The 23,970-nt window shown below is 32.0% G+C and overlaps 1 protein-coding gene across 1 annotated transcript in view; it reads right to left on the bottom strand.

The window, feature by feature from the left end:
• The window catches only part of LOC128554576 (neurogenic locus notch homolog protein 1-like), a 51,834-nt gene extending 34,973 nt beyond the window's left edge, over window positions 1-16,861 (bottom strand). The window contains exons 1-9 of the mRNA XM_053535844.1: window positions 16,735-16,861; window positions 14,307-14,488; window positions 11,463-11,598; window positions 10,754-10,902; window positions 9,014-9,147; window positions 7,960-8,101; window positions 7,638-7,800; window positions 7,290-7,399; window positions 2,824-2,950 (exon numbers count right to left, since the gene is read on the bottom strand). Of these exons, the coding sequence (XP_053391819.1) occupies window positions 2,824-2,950; window positions 7,290-7,399; window positions 7,638-7,800; window positions 7,960-8,101; window positions 9,014-9,147; window positions 10,754-10,902; window positions 11,463-11,598; window positions 14,307-14,488; window positions 16,735-16,791 (1,200 nt within the window). The 5' untranslated portion in view covers window positions 16,792-16,861. The remainder of the gene's footprint in view (window positions 1-2,823; window positions 2,951-7,289; window positions 7,400-7,637; window positions 7,801-7,959; window positions 8,102-9,013; window positions 9,148-10,753; window positions 10,903-11,462; window positions 11,599-14,306; window positions 14,489-16,734) is intronic.
• Between the last annotated feature and the right edge of the window lie 7,109 nt (window positions 16,862-23,970).

Here is a 23,970-nt window from a genome sequence, read left to right as displayed (position 1 = left end):
ATAAGGATCGCACACTATTGTGACGTTTAGAAATAAAAACAAACAAAACAATAACATAAAATGAAGTCAGTAGTGATTTTTCGTTGGTCTAATGCGGTTACGGTATTCGTATTATACTTTTTCGTCTTGACTTCGATTCACAGACCCGTTAAATTTTGTCTTTATTTTTTTCCTCACTACAATTCAACGAGTTTTGTGGACACGTAATTATGACTAAATACACTCCACCTAAATATTTCCTGTGATATTATTAAACCTGTATGGGTTAGTTTTATAAGTTATATAACAATCTTACACTTCACTTTAATAAAAGCATTGCCCAGTCATAATTTAAGGATTGATTGATTTATAGATACTACCAATTTCATACGAAAATAAGAAATAAAACAATAAATTAGAAACCAGAGAAAAGCAAACTTACACAAAGTATGTAATGCAAACTGAAAAAAATGGGGATCGAATTACCGACGAAAAGGTATAATACAAATACCGTAACCGCTCGGCCAAATCATAAACTTAGTGTATTGACTTAATTTTATTTTATTGTTTTGTTTTCACTTCTAAACGCCATAATACTACTTATATGCGCTACCTATAGTTCGGTTTTGCGGTGTACTTTTAATAATGGAACGGTCCGTTATTTAGGTAGTGTTGCACGGTACGATAATGGTTCTTACCTAAATAAGGCAAAGTAAACCACGCTGCCTTCCCTAATCGGTAGACGAGTAAAATTGACCCATCAAACTACATGCGCACTTTTGGTTTGCTGCCCACGTGATGATACCGTCTAAAAATACTGTCGCGTCTCATTCTATATTTATCAATGCTTACAAAATAAAGCGATGTAACGGTTTATAAAAGTTTATGAGAAAAACTGCAAAAATTCGAATGTTCCCGAAATTCTGGAAACTATAAACTGGTCAACCATTATGTTTCATGTAAATAGATGAAACAATGGCGGCATTTTGCCTATTTTAGAAAGTACAATTCACAATGTGTGGGTTAGTCGCTTTTAACGTTAAAACAATTACTAGGTAAGTATGTCGATCATTCGATCAGCCTTTTTCTATTACATCAGATGACATAATTTATTTTGAATATATATTTGTTGAATTATGCATACAAGGACGGTACATGAACACAGTTTTCTGTCTGCAATCCTTAATTCAGACGGTGACATTGTTTACAATATTCTTAATTACATTTAAGCTATGAGTAAATACTTGTAAGTAAATTACAGAGATTTCCAATTTTGGGTCGATGGAAGGGAGTCCGTTACAAACTTTAAAACATTGAACGCGCATATGGAAAAAATGTCTTAACACCGTGCGAGTGCGAGAACACCTCTATAAACACACGTAATCACTTTTCCTCGGGAAAAGCAGATTTTTTCTTACTATTAAAAAGATGAATATGTTTTCCTACGACGTACTGTCGTCACTTGATCGTCCATGTCGGCGTAGGCGTTGGTTATTTTTTTGTTTAGGCCCACCTTTTCTAAAAATACTATTACCGGTACAAAGATAGCTTTGAAACTTTATACACTTGAACGTTTATTATTATTAGGTGACCAAGAACTGTAACTCTGATAAGTATTTGTCCGACTTATAGATCTTTTTGTACTAAGAAAATTTTCTTAGTTAAAATGTTTGTTTACGCCATTTTTTCCTAAACATTGTAAGAGATACAGCTTTGCACACTTGTTTATCATCACTATATGAGTAAGTCGAAAAGGAACCATAACTCTAACATGTATTTTGTCATTATAATGGTCCTTTTTGTACCTTTTTGAAAATTTGTTTGTTTGTTGTTTTTTTTGGAGATCAAAATGTTTGTTCAGGTCCACTTTACCTGAATATTATAAGAACACTAACTGTGAACCTTTGCAGACTTGTTTATCATTATTAAATGATTGCGTAGGCCAAGAGCCATAAGCTTGATATGCTTTTCGTCTGAATTACTGCCCTTTATGTACTTAAGAAATTCGAATTTATTTTTAATTCTTTAAATGGGAATCTGTGTGAGGACCAAAGAAAGAATATAAGCAAGATCTTGTTGATAAACGTTCCCGTATTTCTTAATTATAATAAAATATCACCAGTTTGGACATTTAACATTTGTTAGATTTTCTTTAACATTGTGGATTAGAGGGTTTATATTCTTTGGATATACGTAATTATGTTTTGATTCTGTGTGAGATCTGGAATTAATATTGATTGGATTTACATATGACAAGGACATGATTTGAATTATTCTTGATTATTAGAATTAGACTTGACGGCTAATTCATATATCCAAGGTATAATTATTACTTTTGAAAATAAACTGTGTTATTGTTAATAGTTTTTTTTTCTGTTACTTTAATAACTTTAATATTTTGAGTAACAAGCATATGTTACCTTTAGACCTATGTATGAAACATTATGCTCTGTTCTTTTCATCAATCTACCCAGTTTAGAGTTTTCAGGCTTTTTTTTTTAGAAAATAATAGGATTAATCAATTTTTTCAACAGATAGAAATAATATTAATATTAGGAGTTTATAATGTATGCCTTAAAACGTAGAACCAACTTATGTCTTTACATATCATCATAGACCACATTATATGTACTTGTTTTTTACTATCAGTCGAAATGATGACTACTTTGTACCGAAATTTTACTTAAAATTGAATGACTTATAAGTTTTATTAGGGTAATGGTCTGTTTTCATTCTTATATAAATTTGTACTGTATCTATATATTTAGTACATGTCACTATAATAATAATAAATAATAAAATAATACATTGAAATGAAACAAAAATAAATAAAAAATAACATACCGGCCATGAGGTTAGGCCAATGAAATATGTGGTTTTCTCTCCTAGCCCAGCTGATGATCGGTCTATCACATAACCGCTGCATAGCGCAAGGTTCGTGGTAGAAACTTTGGACAACATGACGATGCAACTTTATAAGAAAACAGACGAGAAGTGGATTCATATGACATTTTTAAAATGTAGCAAATTGTTTTGAAGAGTACGCTGGAGAAGAGTGAGTGACGGAGCTGAATTAAAATGTTAGTAAGCTAAACATAAATGCTTCACTATTGTTAGATAGTTTGTCGACGCTTATAAAACACGAGCAGAACAGACATGACATTCATTAAAGACGATATCTACAGCTTCCTTTCCTATGAAATCTTTTTATGAATTTTCAGTAAAGTTTTCTCCTTTGTAGACCTCAGAAATAATTGACAAAATGAAGGTCATCGAGTTTATTCTAAATCTGTTGCATGTTTTACTGTTTTAAAAAATTTAAAAAATGCCCAAAAAATTATCATGAAAATATGTATAGTGTCATCTATCTACTTATTCAGCCTTTTATATAACAAATTCTAACTAGTTTCAATTTATTAAAATTGGAAATATTGTGATACAAAAAGTGATGAAAAATCCTCTCTTTCTCTATGTGATATGTAATCCAGTTGCAGTGTACAGATAACACAGTCGAATACATAGTATTCTTTAATGAAGATCTATATACATTTAGAGAAAACGTGTTTGATTTTCTTTTCATTGATGTCTTTTTAAGTATTAAAATGTATTGGTATGTCATCGATATAAGTTTGAAGAAAAATCTCACTTTTGTTTACGATTTTAGCTAAAATTAACAAAACACCAAACATTCTGGTTTCTCTGACCTCAAAGTGACAAAATCTATATTTTTTTTACTGTTGATATTGATCTTAAGGGGACATCTACACTAAATCATTCAAATTGTTTCAAATCTGATGGCATTTTCTAGAACTGATTTGCTGAAAAGTTATAACATTTGTCGTCTTTAGTGCCGAAGTTTTAATTATTTTGTTATACATTCTATTCAGATTCAAACGTTTTACAGTGTATAGGCATTGTAACTAAAAAATTAATACAGACTTCAAGTAGGCTCTATCTGTTTTAGATATAATATATACTGAACAGCAAAAGAAACTATCCAGTTTTATAACTGGGGTATTTTTTATTTAAAAACTTTAATTTATAAATCACTTGTGTTTTTCATATCACATTGCACTGTAAAATAAAAAAAAATCAATCAACCGTGAAGTCAGTAGTCCCACAATAGCCGTTTTGCACAAAATTCACGCGCGCCTGTAATTAACAATTTTCTTTGTTAATTTTTATTGTCATTGGAAATATTGATAATTAGCTAACTCGAAAAAACAGCATAAAGTTAAAAAAAAATATTGTTGGTTGCACCGCACGACTGAATCAAATTGAGCGCGAGCGTCCAATTGGGATATTTCAATGCAACTGACTCGCAGAAGATATAGCCTTTCAAACGACTATTGTGGGACTACTGACTGCACGGTTGATTGATTTTTAAAAAAATATCACTTGAAGATCTTCAAGTGTAATTTTGGTATGAAGAAACAATTCAAATTTGAAAAATATTTTTATTTCAAAATATACGAGTTATACATCTGGATAGTTTCTTTTGCTGTTCATTATATGTAGCTAACTGCATCAAAGTACGCAGTCTGAAAAAATATTTTAGATATCATTTTCTGAAAAAGAGTTATTTGAGCAGTAAAAAAAAGATCCTGGGTAAAATATCTGATAAAAAGGAGGCTACTCCACTAAAACTTTATTGCAGGCTTTGGCGATTATGTACATAGTATCTCATGCAAAACATGCACATTTTACCTCTAGTTACGAAACAAATCATGCATAATTAGTAGCAATTACAGTAAAAATCAGCACTTTGAAAAGAAAAATATGTAAAGATCTAATCATTTAATGTCCTTGGAGAAAGTGTGACATTTTTTTTGCGGTGCAATTTGTTAACAAACAGACGATTTTTAAAAAAAAAAATGTTAAAACCAACAGAATTTCACATGCTAAAATTTGTTGGGAAAGCTATTGCTGGAAAGAGAATAATCTCTGCTACCCGTGTAAATGCGTCAAAGAATGGGCAAAATATCTAGAAATATAAGAAAATCAAAGAAATCAATTTCAGGACTGCTAGATGTATAACTGTGTTATCCTGTATAGCAGGTAACATAGCTAATTTACTTTTCTATTGCACTGGTATAACATGGACAGGATTATGATTGCCAAACGGTGTTCACTCAACAATTTCACTCTATAAACAGATTGTTTCCCTTGTGTAAAGAGGGTCAAGGGTAAGTCTCTACCTTGTAAACGGATTCGTGTGTTTTTGTTCATCAGGTAAACAGTGTATTTGGATTCAGGTAAGATTTACAGTTAGACAGTGTATTTGCCAGTAATAAAGTGTATTCGCATGAGCTCTGTTCTGATGTCAATACACAAATTAAAAAAAAACAACAAAAAACAAAGAACAATTTCGATTTAATTATTTTCTTTTTTTAAGTGTTACGAAAAAGTATAAAAAAAAGCTTTAAAAACTGTTTTAGTGAATAAAACAATTTAGGTATCAAATACTGGCTTGTTAAACCGACAAAACTCATTTCTAATTGTAACTGGAAATGATAATAAAATTTAACAACTTCCTTTTTTAAGAACTTTGAGAACTGAAAATATTCGACCGGTCTTTCATGTGAATTACGTGTCGTGGAGATCGTAAACAATAAGACGTCGAAAATTATTAGAGCTAAAAATGAAATGAAATTAGAAGGGCATACTTTTGTTTCATACTTAATTTGATATAAAGATAAAAAGAATATAATATAAATATACGATTTTAGCTGAATATATCTATAGATATTAGTGAAAGGCATCAATTATCTTTTTTTAGATAAAACTAGATGGTTGGTGTTTGTAAGAGATTAATAAGTAACAAATTTAGAAAAGGGTATTCTAAAAATATAATTGATGATTTGTAGACTTTGGGTAAATAAGGAAAGAGCCATAACTGATTACAATCATTAAACCGTAACATACCTAGAATACGCGCAACAAAGGAAGAGGGACCCTTACGCCACAATAAATCATTCGAGCGGGACGTGTCAAAGATATACATAGAAAGCAATAAGAAATTGAAGTTTCACTGAAATCCGTCTTGAGTTTATGGAGAAAGAAGCGCGAACAAGTGAAATGCGAACGAACAGACGGACAAAACGGCGGAAACAGATACAAATGTCTCCGATACAATGACTTAAGAAGAATCCTGCAAACACAATCATTGATGTTTATAATTCATGAGGTAAGACTCGAATTATATTTCTTTTTCTGACTCCGCCAGATTTCAGGTAGTTCAGAATTGGTAAAGATATCCATCTTCCTCTCTCTTCCTCGCCCCCCCCCCCCCCCCCTCTCTCTCTCTCTCTCTGAAAATAGTTTTTTTCTTAACATCTGCTAATTATAAACATAAATTATATATAATGACATCAAGCTTCAAGCACCAATTTGTAACATACTAACACCATCTACCAAATACCATTTTATCGCGGCTTTATTTTCATATTTCAATCAGAATAATTTGAATATTATTCAACCGCCTTTGGACAGTTAAAAGATAAATGTGGGATTAGTGTGAAAACATGGGCGAAAAATAAGTAAATAAAACACTATACACTTTAATTCCAAACATCTCTAGCGAAACAAATAATAGATTAGATATTCTCCACAGTTACCGTTTTTACGTATGCACATAATACTGTATTCTTCCTCTGATTTACTCGTACAATTTTAGAGATTTTAAGATGAACTGAATTCGTAGTTTATACTTATACAAGCATTTAAGTTAGTTATACGATATAATTATCAGTAAAGAGTTTTTGCCATAGGACTGGCCGGCGCGGTAAGTAGAGCAATCAAGTATCGAGTCTATACAGAACAGGTTTAAATCCCATCTTAATTTCATCGCATCAATTTTTTTTTACATAATTCACTTCTTTGTAAAATGCATAGACCTATTTTATTAATTCTTTTCAGTCGCCACTCTTTATATACATCTTCGAAGACAAATGTTTGCTAAGCTCATTGTGTGATTGTTTTGGTAACTTTCTGCTAAAGGTACACTTTTCAATAATATTATGTGCACAGAAAAAACAACAACATTCGTTGACAATTTGCTTTTTTTAATCCTAGATTGGTTCGAACTATGGACAGATATACAATGTGTGTGTTTCATAAATTTTACTTGCAAACTACCAAACAATTCAATCAGATTACGAAGTTTTACGATTATCTTTAAATTACATTACTAATGTAACAGAACCACCCCATAAATAGGAACAATCTATATATTAAAATGCAGTCAATTCTCCATATACAATGATGAGTTATAGAAATAGTTTATACATCAAAATCTTTTGCATTCTCACCTTTTTTGCGGATATATGCAGACAGTGATCTGTACATTGCAGCTTTGCCCTTTACATGCCGCACTCGAATCATGATAACTTAGCGCCCTCAAAATCATAAATGTGTGTGCCTACCAAGGAGACATAGTAGAAATTATTAAAGAGTGTACATTTGATGGATATTAATACAAATGGAAGAAATCAGTAAAAGTCCTTGTGCAAGTATAAAGTAGGAAGATAACAAAAGTATACAATGTATACTAGCCTATGGTATCTCACAAAAAGAGAATTGCATTGTAAGTAAATCATTGATGTGCTTACAAACATGATACAGTAAAATCTCCAATAAATAGATAATGAAATATTTACCCCTCTAACAATTTTCTGTGTAACCGATGATGTTTTCAAAGGAATGCCCGGGAAATAACGTGACAATGCAGGTTTATTTGTCAAACTTAGAATGAACATATGCGTACTGAACGTTAAACTGCTGATAGTAGTATTATCACACGTAGCTTTGAACTCGACAACTCTGGAACATAACAATTTTTTTTTTACTTCATGAAATATCAATCATAGCTGTATATATAAGTTTGGAAATATTTCTGTTAAATTAATGAACATGATATCTTAATGTAGTAGGACAATTCATACATAAACGCTTGTTTTCTGTCGGCATAAATTAACTTACCCAGATACACTAAAATGCACGATCTGCACATGTGTATTCTGTGCTTTAGGGCAGATTTCTTGTAGAACAAACTTCATTAGTAGAAGTTGGAGGTTTGCGGCTTTGGCATTCAGAATTCCGGTAAATTCAAAACTAGAAACGTCTGAAACAGAAGTGTAATTGCAAACGTTAGAAACTTCTGACTGCAAAATGGCAAGTAAATAACATTTGAAAATATAATATGCAATAAGCGTAATGTATTGTGTCAATACAACACATATAACATTAAGCTAATAAAAAGTTATATAACGGCGAGCAGTTAAGCTAACAAATGCTCCTGGATTCTGTACTAGCACTACTCTGTGCTCCGCAGGTAACTGCCAACTTCCCCACATGAGTCAAAGGTGGAGGACGAATGATTTCGGACACAGTGTTCTTTATCAATCGTTACGGAGAACATACTCATTGTCCGGGTATCGAACCCCCCGCGACCTGCGTTTCCCCTATAAAGCTAAGCAGGCAGATGACATATAATAATATACCTTAAACACCTTTCTTTAACATATTTTGAATAATTATTAGGAATGGAAAATAAAGTTTACATTTGAATTTAATTATCAGCGGATATTACAAATTTTGATAATATAAACACATGTACAGTATTTAAGATTGACTTAATCATCAGTCTCCCGGTATAGCAGAATTGTTGTATGTTATATTGTACCATTTATTGAATTTCACTCCCTTTGTTTTGTGTAATTCATATGATATAACAAGTCAGGAAACGTAAACGTTTCTGATTGGGTCATATACTGCTTTTCCAGTATACACCAGGTTCAAGCAATTTTAATGAAAAGTATCTTTAATGTATATATTTTGTAACCATGGTAATACTAACCCTAACCTTAAATCAGTATATTATACATGTACATATTATACACTAAATGCGTGCAATAATTTGCGTGTGTCGTTTAAGTCCGATTGTCACATACTACCACAATGTATTTTATGGGCATAATTCGTGTCACAAAAAAAGAACTACAATTATCATTTTACACCACGCACATCATTTTACCTGCGTCATTGCACGATGGTAAAAGCGTTGCTTGATTGTTTATACAAACACTGTAAGGGTTGCTGGTACATTTATGACTACAGTCAGAGCCAAAGTATCCATCTTGACACCATATCCTTATACCGAGATCTAAACTGTAAATATAAAAAAGGTTTGTGTTCGAATTCTTTCACTTTCTCTTCCCTAATGAATTGTCCTTGTGTAATACATACTTTAAATTGTTTTCTATTGATATTTTAATAACACTTTGATTATAATTGCTTTGTAGATGTTCAATCTCACAATTCTCTCCAATAAATTTGAGACATAAGAACTGAAAAATATCTAGGCTGAAGCCAGAATTATATTTGTATTTGTGCGTTTTGCTATACCCAATTCAACAGATACAAGATTTGAAACGATAAGATAAAGATAATGGCATACACGATCCTAGCAATAACTCTATGCAATCATAGGAAACATTGCAAAGGTATTTTCCTGTCTTCGGTTATTCAATTTTACAATGTTTACAATATTTGAACCATAACATGCTCTAAGGTTAAAGTTTACAAAAACTAGTCAATCATAAGTGGATATATATATGTTTTGAAATTACATTTTGAGAATGAATGCAAAAAAATAGTATTATTTACCAACAGCTTTTTCAAAATACAGTATACGTGTTATTAGTACAACTGTTCAATATATCGTATTTTTCTGTATGTATTTTATTTATCCAGTCGTGAACGTTTATTTGCAACACGTGACCGTACAATATATTACCGTATTGGACGCACGTGCGTACAAAATCCTGTATTTTTTTCCGTATTTGGACGGTTCAACAGTCCCATGTTAAACATACGATAAAGCCCGAAACGCGTGAAAATGTTCCGAATGTAAATCAGGTGAAGTAGGCGCTCTACGTACAGAGTTTGATTATGCGTCTTGAATTCAGAAAAGGTAGAAATACAATATACAGTGAATCATTTTTAATTTTAACTAAAATAATATAGATATAGAATAAAAAGGTTATTTTACATTGTACTGTACAATACGAGACATATTTTGACTCGTACCCAGCTGGAAAAACCATACTGGACTCGCCTAGCGGCTCGTCCAATATGGTTTTCTCAGCTGGGTACTCGTCCAAATATATTTTCATATTGTACAGAACAATGTTAAATAACCTAATATTAATTAATCATGCAAAATACTTGTTTGACGAGCCACTCAGTTCGTTTTACATGTTCTCTGATACAAGTGAGTGATCAGCCCACCCCATCCCCACAAATAATAGATAAAAAACAATATTTAAACAACAGCAACAACAACAACAAAATACATTAAACAAGTAGGAACATTTAAGGGTAAAATACGGTCAGTCAGGACATGATATCCAAAACAAAGGAAATTATTGCTACATCGAAAACCTTACAATGCAAATCACATGTTAGTGTAACAATTATCAAACGAAATACATTAAACAAGTAGGAACATTTAAGGGTAAAATACGGTCAGTCAGGACATGATATCCAAAACAAAGGAAATTATTGCTACATCGAAAACCTTACAATGCAAATCACATGTTAGTGTAACAATTACCAAACGGAATAAGGGAGCATGCCCTAACAGAATATATAAATTGATGCAGAAGAATACTGCCGACATAGTTAATTTCATTTACTCATTGTTATACTGACTGTATATAAATATGAAACAAATAATAAAGCGAATGAAATCAAACTGAATAAACTACAATACCTTACAAAATTTGTAAATGATATCACATGTTCAGTAGAATTCTCATAGCTGGAACCAACGGTAAGTGCTCTGGTCGATGTGAAGTTTTCAATAAGCTCGTCATTACCGCTGTCTTGATCCATCACATTAGCCAAATAGTCAATGCCTCCCTGATTTTAAGGTAATGAGATAAGTAGTATACGCATATGTATGACGCATGTGATATATACTCGTAAACAGTTATACAACTCAGATGCATAAAAACAATAAAATTATAGCATGTACATCTGGAATTGTAGAAACTTGGTTGTTCAAGCGAGCTTTATGCCTTTTACTCGTATACGTACTTAAATGCTTAAATCCTTAATTGTTTGGACACTGTTCACTTAACACAAATATACAGTCTGGTCATAAAGGTTATTAAGCAAATATGAATAAGTATTGTCTTATTTGGTAACCAAGAGCGACAATCAAGTGTTTAATAGACTCTTCGAACGAAAATAAAAGCATACAAAAGCATAACGCCATAAATTGGAACATTATAATTTGATATAAAAGTCATGGAAGGGAGTTTGGTCAGGCTGTTGCGCTATATTTTTCGAAATCAGAATTTTCAGGAATCAACGAGCAACAACTCGTTGTCAAGACTATTATTTACATCAACTTTAACATGCAACTCTTTATTAGATAAAGATTATGGGCAGAAACAAAGAAGGTAATCATATCTTACCGAATGCCAATTATCCCACTTAAATGACTGAATCAAGATGTTGTCGTGCGATGCTCCAAACGAGTTAGCATTCCTGAAGACTTTTGTTGTACCTTTTGGTCCGCTACAATGCTTTTTTTGACCGCTAGTTGTGATTCTGTGTAACAATAATTTGGGAGTCTAAAGTGTATGACTATTGCCATACGACCATATATAAAATACAAAATTATGTTTACATTTCAATATGTCTGCTAGCATCACTTAACTTCTGCTTTATTGCTATCCAGTCTTTATCGTTCCCATATTTCGAATATTGAGGTGCTGTATTTATAATAGGTATATGATTTGTTCTAAATTTAAACCTGATCTATAAAGAGACACTTTAAGAAAAACGACTATTATGCAGCATATAGTGTTTGTTGAGCAGTAGATACTAGTCTGGCAGAAGCATTACTGCATGATGTATTATTGTGCTGCAAAGGCAGTATATGCTGCACATATATTGGTTTGAAACTGCTTTGACATGAAACACGTAGTGTTTTGCTGCATTAGCAGCATATACCGCAAAATTACTGCAAATTACACTGCAACAATGCTGCATTTACATATTAATACAAAAGTAATGATATCAAACATACTTCTGCAAGCATGCTGCATATCTGCTGTACAAAACGTATTTAAATGAGTCAGTACTGCATTTATAATGAAGTAATGTGTACAGATAGTTATGTTTTGAGCTTTGTGAACTGAACTGAACAACTACGTTTCATTATCTTTGTTTACAGAAGTGTTGTTTAATTATTGTTCTGTTCGAATCACCAGAATGCAAATGTTACGATATTGTCACAATAAACATACACTGTAAGTTTTCAGTTCCTTTTAATAGTATTTATAATATATATATTAACAGTAGTTAAAAGTAGAAAGTTAATACAAAGTTCTATATTTCTTCTGTAATATCCACATAGACGAAATGAATTAAATGCGTGACGTTCTTAAGTATTAATTAATCATAACGTTTTCTTTGAGAGTAACACACAGTTGAAATAAAGCGAGATGTTTTCTAGTAAATCACGAAGTTCCTACATACAGCTAAAACGTAATCACTAAGAAACGTAATTTGTTGAATAAAATGTCGTTTTACCAAAAAAAGTGATCTTTATATATAAGACTGTAGGAACACTACAATAAAAAAGCAATTAACACTTCCGACTTCCACAAGTCTCACAATCAAAGGTGTAAAAATTTGTTATAAGACTGTGGCCGACCAGTCAATATTTACACTTAATAATATACGACTGAAAATAAATATGATAAAGAATCTGCAAAAATGTGCATGTTGACATGAACAATAGAAATACTTCGTGAAAATAATATCAATCAAATGTGTAATAATTTTACTAAATAGCTGCTCAAGGCGAGACATGTTATAATCTGCCAAAAAATGGTTTAATAACGTTACAATAAATATGGCCACTAAGAAATACAGGAACCCTTAACATTTTACAAAAGACGAAACAAAAAAAAAAAAAGAATAATTTTCACATAGATTCCAAAATTGTAATGGCATGAGTAGTTCCGCATAATTTTTAAACATGTTGCCCCAATTTTTGCATCATACTATTAGCATGAAAATGATGTACTGTAATCATACATCATTATTAATGGCAAATTAAAGTATGTTTTAAACATATCTTTTTCACTCTGGCAACCATTTTAGAATCTGAAATTTGTACCGTTCAATAACATACATCAGCGATTCTTGGTTCTTGAATTATACTTATGAACTGAACCTGCTGAAGTTTTCTGAAAATTTCACAATATGAATACGGAATATTAAGACGAAAACAGGAAACGTTATATTTCACACATAATTTGCTCAGATCATCCTTTTGTTAAATGCAGTTTTAGCGTCAGTGACTCAGGCGCGTATGCTTAAACCGCATTAAAGCTCGTCAAGTGAAGGGGTCTTGATGTAAGGCTGTTTGTTTGTCAGTCCACGGATTAATTACACTGTAGCATATACAACTTTTAAGCAACTAAAATCAAACTTTAACATATTGACACAATACTGCATTCTAGTTTGATTATAAGCCAATTTCGCCCATGTTATTCTTGAAACATCAAAAATGCCAAACTTTACTTTTTTCACTCTAGCGTCATCATGCCTTTATTATAACTAATTGTATTTAGAATGAATGTGTATGACCTTAAGATTTTGGTCAGATTCCATTATGAGCTACATTATTTCTTTCGCTGATGTCCCTGCACTGTTCAAGAACGGGTTCATGAAAAAAAAGTTCTCAAAGTTCCATTCGTTGAACTGTTTAAGATTTTTGTTTTCATTTCTTGCCGGGATCGTATAGAATATATGTGTAAAAGCAGTATTTTCTAGCTTATATACATCATACTTGCAGCATAAGTTTAGGACAGAAAACGTACTTCATATAGGCTACAGTGCATATTGATATAAATACTGGGAAATAAGTCTGCACTATGCACTGTTTATGCAGTAGTTGCTGCACATGTATCATATCTGCAGTACAGCAGTTGTATATATGACACTTTAAATAGCCCGGTTGTGGAGCTGGCATTAATTAAAGTCTCTGGAACAGTCTAGAAGTTAAGCAACAGCATCAATTGTCAGTGCACGGATGGATTACCACATTGTACTCCAAGTAATACAATAGTACTAAGCAGAATATTTCCAGTATAATTTAAATGTTTGAAACATACATGTACTGCAAATATGCTGCAGTGTATCTTATATTTAAAGTGGAATTAAGGAAAACACCAGCCAATGAAGACTGTGATAACACACAAAAGATTTAAGCAAAATAGTTATTGATCTCGTATGTTACTTACCCACCAATACAGAGGACAAAGTACGAGTCGCAAACGTCTGCCGTATTGCATGCTGTAACTTGGCCTTTATCACAACATTTTCTCTGTGAGGTAAAGTCAGAACCATGGTATGATGTCCCTAAAGGGTTGTCATATTGAAGAACCTGTACCTGTATATTCACGTGACCCGTTGCGAATATCGCCTGAAATGAAAGTAAAAAGTATTGTATTGTGATTAAGCTTGCTTAAGAGAGACAGGTGTTGCATTCATTGCAAGCCATTCAATCTAAATTAAAGAAGAATGGAAAAGACAACTGACCCAAATCTATCTCTTATCAATATTTCGGCTCTGCGATTGGCTGTAACTTGCCTTACGCTATTTTATTCGATCTGGCAAAACAGTTTCTTGATAAAAGTGCAGTAGAGATTGATTCAAAGATGTTCATTACTTGAACATTATCTTATTAATGACTCTACACTGAAAACATTTAAGAAATGTTCAATCACAACTCTCGGTATTTTGCCAATGCCTAAAAGAATACTATATGACATTTAGCACAATACTAAAACAATATATATATATGTATATATTACTAGTTCAACAAATGTAGGACAAGGTCGGTCCTGGAGGCTATATTATTAATTATTGAGTTTGTTGGTGACCTTCAAAGAAATATGCTAGCCGGTATGTTAAATTGGGGAGGATGGGAATGAGTCGTTAGCCGAGTCCTCATTTTTATCATATTGACCCCACATACTTCCATGGAGGGTAACTAAAACACCCAATAATTGATTTGTTTTATCGACCATTTATTTTCAGCCCAAACCCAACATGAAAATCTACTGAACCTCCACAGCAAAATAGAGGGTCACCACATGACCATCTTTTAACCAGTGAGATTGCTTTTATCTCGTTTGATGTAAAACAAAACAAACTATGCTGTGGTACTGTTCAAAAGTTGTTTTCGTTTTGGCTACTAATTGGCATATACCGTAACTATACATGGGAAAAGGTGGCAATGATCGTGGAAAACTGAACATCGTGAATGATCGTTATTCTTCTGCAGCATGATTCGAAGTTTTGGCTTAGTCTTATCCTCGAGGCAATATTGTGATTCAGATTCCAACAAATTAACTAAAGCGATGTACAAGTTTATTTTTTATTGTAAAGGTTTTGAATATTTTTAGCCAATTTGTTTGGACAAAATGTCCCTAGCCAGTCTCCAGAAGAGATCACGGTAGCGTATCTAGCTATGCATCTTTCTATATATACTCGGACTAATGTCAATTTCACAACTACTGAGGATTGGATTTCATAATCTCTGGAGGAGTCATGAAGAGATACCTGGAAAGACATACTGTTATAAAGACCTCTATGACTTAAAAATATCTTCTGGGCAAATTGGAGGACCAGTTAATTAATGATATAAATTTGCAATCTTTTTGTAGGCGATGCGGAATAAACAATTACTGTAAAGGATCTCAAATCGAACATTTATTACAACGAAAAACAACAGACCATTGGACACGTATGTATATTTGTACTTCGGTCTATTATCAGTTGGAGACCATGTAAACGAGCTGAACTGCTACTAGAACAACAATACTACAACACCTTTTACTAGTTGCTCAGTAGCATTCCACAGACTTAAGTACCCCTAAGGGTTAAATATTGTTTATCATCACACGACTCTTTATATAAATCACTGGTCTATAGTTTATGCTGGTGATAGTTTCTACTATTGACAGACAAGACATTCAATAAGTGTACAGTGTATTTTTATATGACTCCATATGTAAATCTCCTGTCCATAGTTTTTGCTTTTGTCCGGTCCATAGTTGAGTTCTAAATTTTATTGAGCTAAAGTCAAAACTTAAAGAAAAAATATAATAATTGATGTCTGATGTCAAGCAGAAATTAAAAAAAAAACACTTACAACTCCTTCTGACCTCGTGCAATACCACTGACTATTGAACGGTGAATGTTACTATGATATATAATTATCATTTAACTTTTAATTCGAGGAAAAATACACATGAATTTCAGTTGTGTAACTTATAAATGTCATTGATGTTTTGTCGTATTATATGATATTTTCTGAATTCATTGCTACCTTCATCTCTTTTTGTTAAGTACAAACATAATACAGTATGTTTACAGTGAGATTTCTTGACCATATTATGGTAAGTACCATCAAACCACAATCATAACTGTTGAATGTTTATTTTTTTTCTTTGACATTAGGCTATGTAGTCGTCGCAAAACATGCGACAACTTTCAGAAGACTCGTTCAAATATGCCTTAGAACGCAAGACAGCAAGTAGAGAAGACCGTGTAATTTCAATTGGAAAATTGAAAATAAGAAAAACGTCATAAAGGTTCATAAAGAGTTGATATCTGTATGAATTGGTGCCTTTCTATGCATACACAAAGAATTTAAATAGGTACCTGCACTATTTGAAGAAAACATATTCCTTTAAACAACAGAATCATGTAATTCGCCATTTTATCATCATGCAGTGAAACTGGGAAACAAATTCTGAAGTGCTTAATTTTGCACTTAACTATGATTGTATTTACTTTCACTATCAGTCTCACTGTTATAGTTATCAGAGTTGATATGTAATTGATAACTGAATTAGTTATCAAACTCTTGGTTGACACATATTGCGGTATCAAATTTATATAGTGAGGCTCCATCCTATAACGTAGGTTTGAAGCAATATTCAATAATAATTGCAGTCTCAGAGCATTGGCTTCGATCTTGCAACTACATAATAAAATGATTGTCAGCACATACTGGCTTATAGTTACCGTATTAACGAATGCGTGAAGCTATAACTTAACATTGTGGGTGTTTTCCATTTCATCTATATATAGGTCTGTAATATAACTTGAGATAAACCCTGTTTAACTAATATTCGAAACCCTGTGAATATGCAAAATAAAATCTGTAAAAAGATCCTTTGGAAGCGTAAAATGCAACCAATAATAGCAGACTCGGTTTGATTGAGTCTGTTTATGAGAGGTAATGGAAAGTGCAATACCTCTTACTCCCCCCTAGCAACGGCATAAGCGGAATTCTATTTCATATATATTCAATGGACTCCATGATCTCAAAGGACCAGAAAATATATAATAACACTGAATCCAAGTACGGGGGACTTTGTAGGCCCTCACACGGCACTTTAAGTTTGCTGTTGTGATAGTTAATAAACCTTTGGAAGCATATAATGAAACAAAGTAAAATAATAGCAGACTCGGTTGAAAAAACATAGCCTTGTCATACCCTAATGAATTATCACATTGCACCGCAATCACCTGTATTTCATGACTGTTTGATTTTTTTTACTAACTGATAAATGAGTTTTAATAATAATATCAGTTGCTATAATGTTGAAATAATGAAGATAAAAAGTGACAATACTCAGGCCTGATTAACATGATATTGCGTCTGATAAAATCAACATGTGTACAGTAGTCGTTTTCTAATGTGCTTTTAATAAATGGTCAGTAACTGGAACAATAAATAAACCGATTCCTCACATGTTGGTACACTGGTCTGTTGTGCTATCCATCAAATCATATTGTTTTCTCCAGAATCCAGAATCCTCGCAAATATGTTTGTAGTGATTTTATAAGTGTTGTTAGTCTAGACTTTCTCATGGTAGTGTCAAATTTGAAACAATTACAAAACACATAATTTCGAACACACTCGACATATTACACTCGCAACTTAAGTATTAAACGACCGATTTAAATTCCTCCCGAAGGGGTAATTTCACTTTCGAGATTTTCATTATGCGACCAGCGATCACATTAAACCAGTCCCATGGGGTTAAATATCTGAGATTTCTTCATCTGTCTAATTAGCGAGTACATCTTCACATACAATTAACTTTTCCAAGAGTTGTGAAAACGAACAATGTAAAATAATAATTTCAGAATATCAAAAACTGGAAATGACAGAAGTGGGGCGGTTTGAATTACAAAAAGCACTGTATTTCAAGTATGTTACATGTGCTGTTACTTTTACTTTTACGCATAGTTTAGTGCTAAATGTGTAGAAAAGTATATCGCAATTATGTGATTACTACGGTGTTCCGTTTGGACAATCGTGACTTTATCTATTACTAAACCGCGATTCACGATGGTACGATGACGAAAACGCAACGGTGCAATGGCACGATGATGAAACAACGATGGTACTCCAGTTGATATTTTAATTAATGATAATTGTACGAGTATCTCTTTCATACACATACTGTATAATGTGTGTTTTGCCACTTGTGTTATTCCAACCGATCCGATAGGAGTAAAATCATATTAAGTCAAATCCCTAATTGTAAGAACATTAGACCCTCGAGAATCTTTATCATATACTATTAAAGATAATTCATTGTCTTTTACTATATCTGTTTGGGCTGAAAGTCATATTTCGGAGGATGAACACAATTTCTTGAGGAAGCGTAGAAATACCGTTGACCATATTTTTCATTAAGCAATACTACTGATACTTTGATACTAGGAAGAAACTGAAGCATTCTACTTTCTGCGCATTTATGAATTTTGAACGCCTTATGATCTTATAAATAGTAGTATGTTCTAATTTAAATTGAATAACCCTAATTTAGGTGTTAATGGAAAAATGCTTACTGCATTAAAAAATATTTACAATGCAATGTTTTTCCAGGTGTAAAGGGATATTATACATTATGGTATTTATGTACAACGCGTCCTCATAAAAGTATAATAATATTGTTTCCTTTCTCCATTCTCTTGTATGTTTCTAACGCTATTTATATTGATAACAATTATATCGAATATTGAACTTTGTGCTTTCCAATAAACATATAGCTAATGTTATTGCCAAAGTCTGCTGCATGATGAAAAAAGTAAGAAATAATATTTATTAATATTAGTAATTGTATTACTTTATGATGATGAAGATTTTTATTATTACGCGTCATTTCAGATTGATCAGTCCCCTTTTACAATATTGTAATGTAATAATAATGCATGCTTGTCTAACTATTGTAGTATTCTCTACTAAAAACACTTTTGTTAATCAGAAAATACGTAGGGTATAAGTTATTCAGTGTAATATCATTATTTAGCACCGGTTATTTGCTACAGTCGAACTCGTGTACAAATTCAGTTCAATCATCATTGTTTTAAGTAAGTTTCATGATTGATTAACAGAGACACGCTCATCAGCGTTATTTAACGTATTCGATACATTTGCAAGATACTTTATCTGTCATATCATATTGTCTCTTATAATTCTACATCGAGTGACAATGTATATTGGTATAAAGTATTATATGGTGATTTAAGTACAGCATATTTATGCATATTAAGGAGATATTAATAAGTAATTAAATTTGTATTCTCAATTTCATTTGAAAGAAACTCGAGTTCCGTAACTTGAATCATCTCCCGAAATTAATACAAATTTCTATAGACCTTAAGTATTCCATAAACTGATTAACCATACTTGTTTTTATACTAAATCAAGCATGCTTTTTAGGAAAAAGTTTGAAGACATAAAACACATTGATTTGAAAGCAGAGATGTGTCCAGTTTACAAGCCACTATTTATCCAAATTTAACAGCTTTCAAAATAGACTAGGTTTGACGAGATGTTAATGTATACCCGACAAGACAAAGCGAGATAACATGTACACGCTGTTGATTTCATGTGAACCAATAATTATGTCGTAAACAGCAAAAGTGAGTACCAAAACCAATCCTAATTTATATCAATTTGTGTTACTGTATTGCATTATTTCATACCCAAATACAAATAGTATATATTCAACATTTACGAAAACAAATATCTATTAACTGAAGATGACAGGTAGATGGAAAACAGGTACGTTCTACATTTTATTTGAGTTGAGTCTGTTTACAATCTATTATCATTTATACCATGTTTTATAGCTAGCTCCCTTCATGCATACATGATTTCATGAAACAGGTTCGATAGTATTTTAAGGAAAACATTTTTCAACAAAACAAGTGGTTACCTATTAAAAACGAAACTGATTTTTATGATGCGACATTTCTTAAAGCTATATTTAAAAAATTTAAAATAGGACACATTGTATTTCTTTTTTATTTCTTGTCAGTTTTAATTTGTTCCACATAGAAAACTGGCAACTTCCTCATAAGTAGCACGGTTTAAATGAACAAATTTAAATCCTGGTCACACAGTGAAAACCTATCGCAATTTGAAATCAATCATACTTCAGCTTACCTCATGGTTAGAGGGAAATAACTCAATTTTCATAAGCTCAAATTGTAATGATTTCGGTCATGGGCCTTTCCTAACATTTAAACTTTTGATGCCGCATACTAAAGATGGAAGAACTATCCAAGAACCATCATAAAAATGCAAGCACGTCATTTTATGCCCTTTTTTACTTTTTGAACTCGGTTACCCATAGTCCGGAAGTTATTTTTCTCATAACAATGCTTTACATGTATATTTCTCACACGAAATGCATCATTCCATATAATCTTAGCCAGTAATTAGAGTTTTAATTTATGAAACACATCCAGCATATTTTACACCAATGGGAGATCGCTTTACACGTTAATATACCCCGTGGAATACCCTATACTTTTTCAACCAATCAAAAGCCTTCTGAGGTGCTTCCACCTAACCTAAAATTCGCAATACACTCAAGACTCTAGGTAAAAGCCATGAGGCATGTTTATTTATCTTTAATTGACGATCTTTGATAGTACAGAACATGATCTTTTCCGCAGCTTTAATAGAGTTGTGACAGAATAAGAAATACTATACCAGATTTAAAATGAAAATAAGTTTGAAATTTTTGAAAATTTAATGAGAAATGTGAGAGAAAATATGTTTTACGTGACAGTCTAAACTTATATAAATTCTTGGACTAAAATTAGCCTTTTCCGAAAATGGTGATTCGACACTTGGTACCAATAGTAAAGTTTATTTTGAAAAGTAGCAATTCAAATACTGTGAAAATGTTACAAAGGCGTAAAGCCCAATTACAATATACAATAACAATCCAAATTCTGTTCTCTCCAAGTTTCTCACTCAACCCAAACTGAACTGAGTTTATCAAATGAATGTAAATCCTCTTTTAAAAATATATAATATATCTAAAATCAACAATCTTAATGTAAAATGTAAATCTCTCAAATGTGTAATGCCCAAACTGGCAATATTTTATTACAGGAAATTCTTTAATAAGATCTTATTTAGTTTCTGCGCTGTCCGCAGACATCATGGAAGTTACCAGCACTTTTATGTATCTCCAAGAATTCAAAGAAAAAAATAAAAAATACAACAGATTAGCCCAGACTTTAAAATAATATAACACCCTGTATATCAGTATTTGTGATGGAACCATCTGGAAAAAAACATTGAATATAAACAACTTACTGACATTCATGATGTCTCAAAATTAAGACAGGGTTTACAGTAAACAATGAGTTTCTATATAAAAATAACAAAGTGAAGTTAAATGGGAAACAACATTTACATTACACACTGTATTTCAGGAATGGAGTTCAATTTTAAGTCTACAATATTTTTTTTCTTAAAAAACCCAATAGAACTTCTTTAAAACGTATTTAAATTTTGCAAATAAATTGCGTATCTTGTTCTTATTATATAACATTGACATAACAAATTAATTTCTCTGCCCTGTCAGTATTTTGAAAGCTTTGATTATTTTAACGATCGCAGTCTGGTGGCTGTATTTACTAAATATAAAGTAAGCCAGGTCTGTATACGCTCCATATCGTTGCTCACTATTTGAAGTTATCTTGATTTATCTAAATGTGTCAAACAAAATTGATTACAATATGATAACATTTAGTATAAGTTTGCTGATAACACCATTTTGGTTATACCAATAATCGAAAAAGATCATTTTAGCTTTTGTCCTTTTCTTTAAACGCATAATGAAAAAAAAATCAATTCATATGTCGAATGCTCAGGCGTAATAAAGAAATAATTAGTAATTTGTGCTGAATACAGTGGAGTCCACTTAATACGAACTCGCTTGATACGAATTTTCGGATTTAACGAACAAAATCCGAATTCCCCGGCCGAGTCCTTCTATTTTCTATGTAAAATTATTCCGGTAATAGCGAACTCGCTTCATACGAATAATCGGTAAATACGAACACATTTTGGAAGTCCCAATAAGCTTTAATATTAAACTTTTCCATCTTTTGATACGAATAAATATTTGTGGTCGGGGCCGTTATAAAATGTGTTGAAAATAATAATATGGTCAACCTTGTGCGACGTGGCAATTGGACAATGGAGTAGTTCACACTTATTGACAAACAAACACTCAGTCGTTTGTGTATCATGTCAATAAAAAACAATTTAATCAATTGACAGGTCAAGATTTAAAGAGGAGTAAATAATTTTAAACAAATTATTGACATTCTAATGTCAATACAGGTAGGCTGTGTCTTACAAAATATACACACTTTTATCCCTCTAAATATGATAGTTATATAGTACTAAGCTTCATTGTTGGCGGTGGTATAATTTGGAGCTCTGGACCTTGACCGCATATTAAAATTTAAATTTAATACAGTTTTACGTGTTTAAGTATGACTTTTGTTGAGTAATTTCAATGTTATCTGAATAAATTAACTTAATCAGTTTAAAACTATTAACTACTTTCATATATCGGAATCTATTCACCGATGATACCAGTGATACTGCCCAACTTGCTCGAACAAATTATCTGGTCATACATTCATTAAATAAATACGAATTACGTTTGATACGAACATATTTCTTAGGTCCGGATGAGTTCGTATAAAGCGAGTTTGACTGTATTTGTATCTTTCCATATCAAATGTATTAATTGTATAATAAAAATAATTCAGCAATGTTTATACTGTTATTAATGATTTTCAGTTAAGTTGAGTTACAATCTCTAGATCTTTACTCTGCTTTTAACTATCAGGTGTTTGAAATGATTTAATATTCAATGTTCATCTTAAAGAAACAAAAGTCAGACAAGCTTCCCTAAGATTGTGAGGTCTTTTAAAACAGCATTGCAATATAGTACAAACGCGAGCCAGCTTAATCTATATACGTATTTGTTTGGTGTTTAAAGAGATATCTGACCGGATATTATTATATATTATTATATTATATATTCGGGCCAATAACTACCGGCTTTTCGCTAGCCATTCGATACTTTCCTCCTATGAAAGAAGTTTACATTATAAGAGTCGTAAGGTACTAATACAAAGTCACTTCGTCACGGATGTCCCTGTAAAAGTCATATAATCTTGAAATACTGGTCTAGTAAGTCGAAAACCATAAAAGAGTTTTAGGCGAAAGTAAGGCGTTGAATTGCGATGCGATATACAAGAGAGAGAGAGAGAGAAATGTCTCTTCATCCTTATTTGGAGAACATTCTTTTCACATACAGAATTTACTGGGTGAATTAAATTGGTTTCTCCGTGGAAACCGATACATTTGATAGCTTGTCGTATACTCAATCTTAATTCTATATCGTTACTATTTAGGTATTTGTCGAAATGATGTATATAAGACCATGAAATGTTGTAGTTCGTGCCATACATAAGTGACTTAATTCAGACTGTATTTTAAAGAAGACTTTTACGAGTATATACAGGTATTACAAGATACGGCAGTAGATC

This window comes from Mercenaria mercenaria, unplaced genomic scaffold (genome assembly GCF_021730395.1).
Source record: "Mercenaria mercenaria strain notata unplaced genomic scaffold, MADL_Memer_1 contig_543, whole genome shotgun sequence".
In the NCBI taxonomy this organism is placed as follows: domain Eukaryota; kingdom Metazoa; phylum Mollusca; class Bivalvia; order Venerida; family Veneridae; genus Mercenaria; species Mercenaria mercenaria.
This window is presented reverse-complemented; position numbering and strand designations above follow the sequence as displayed.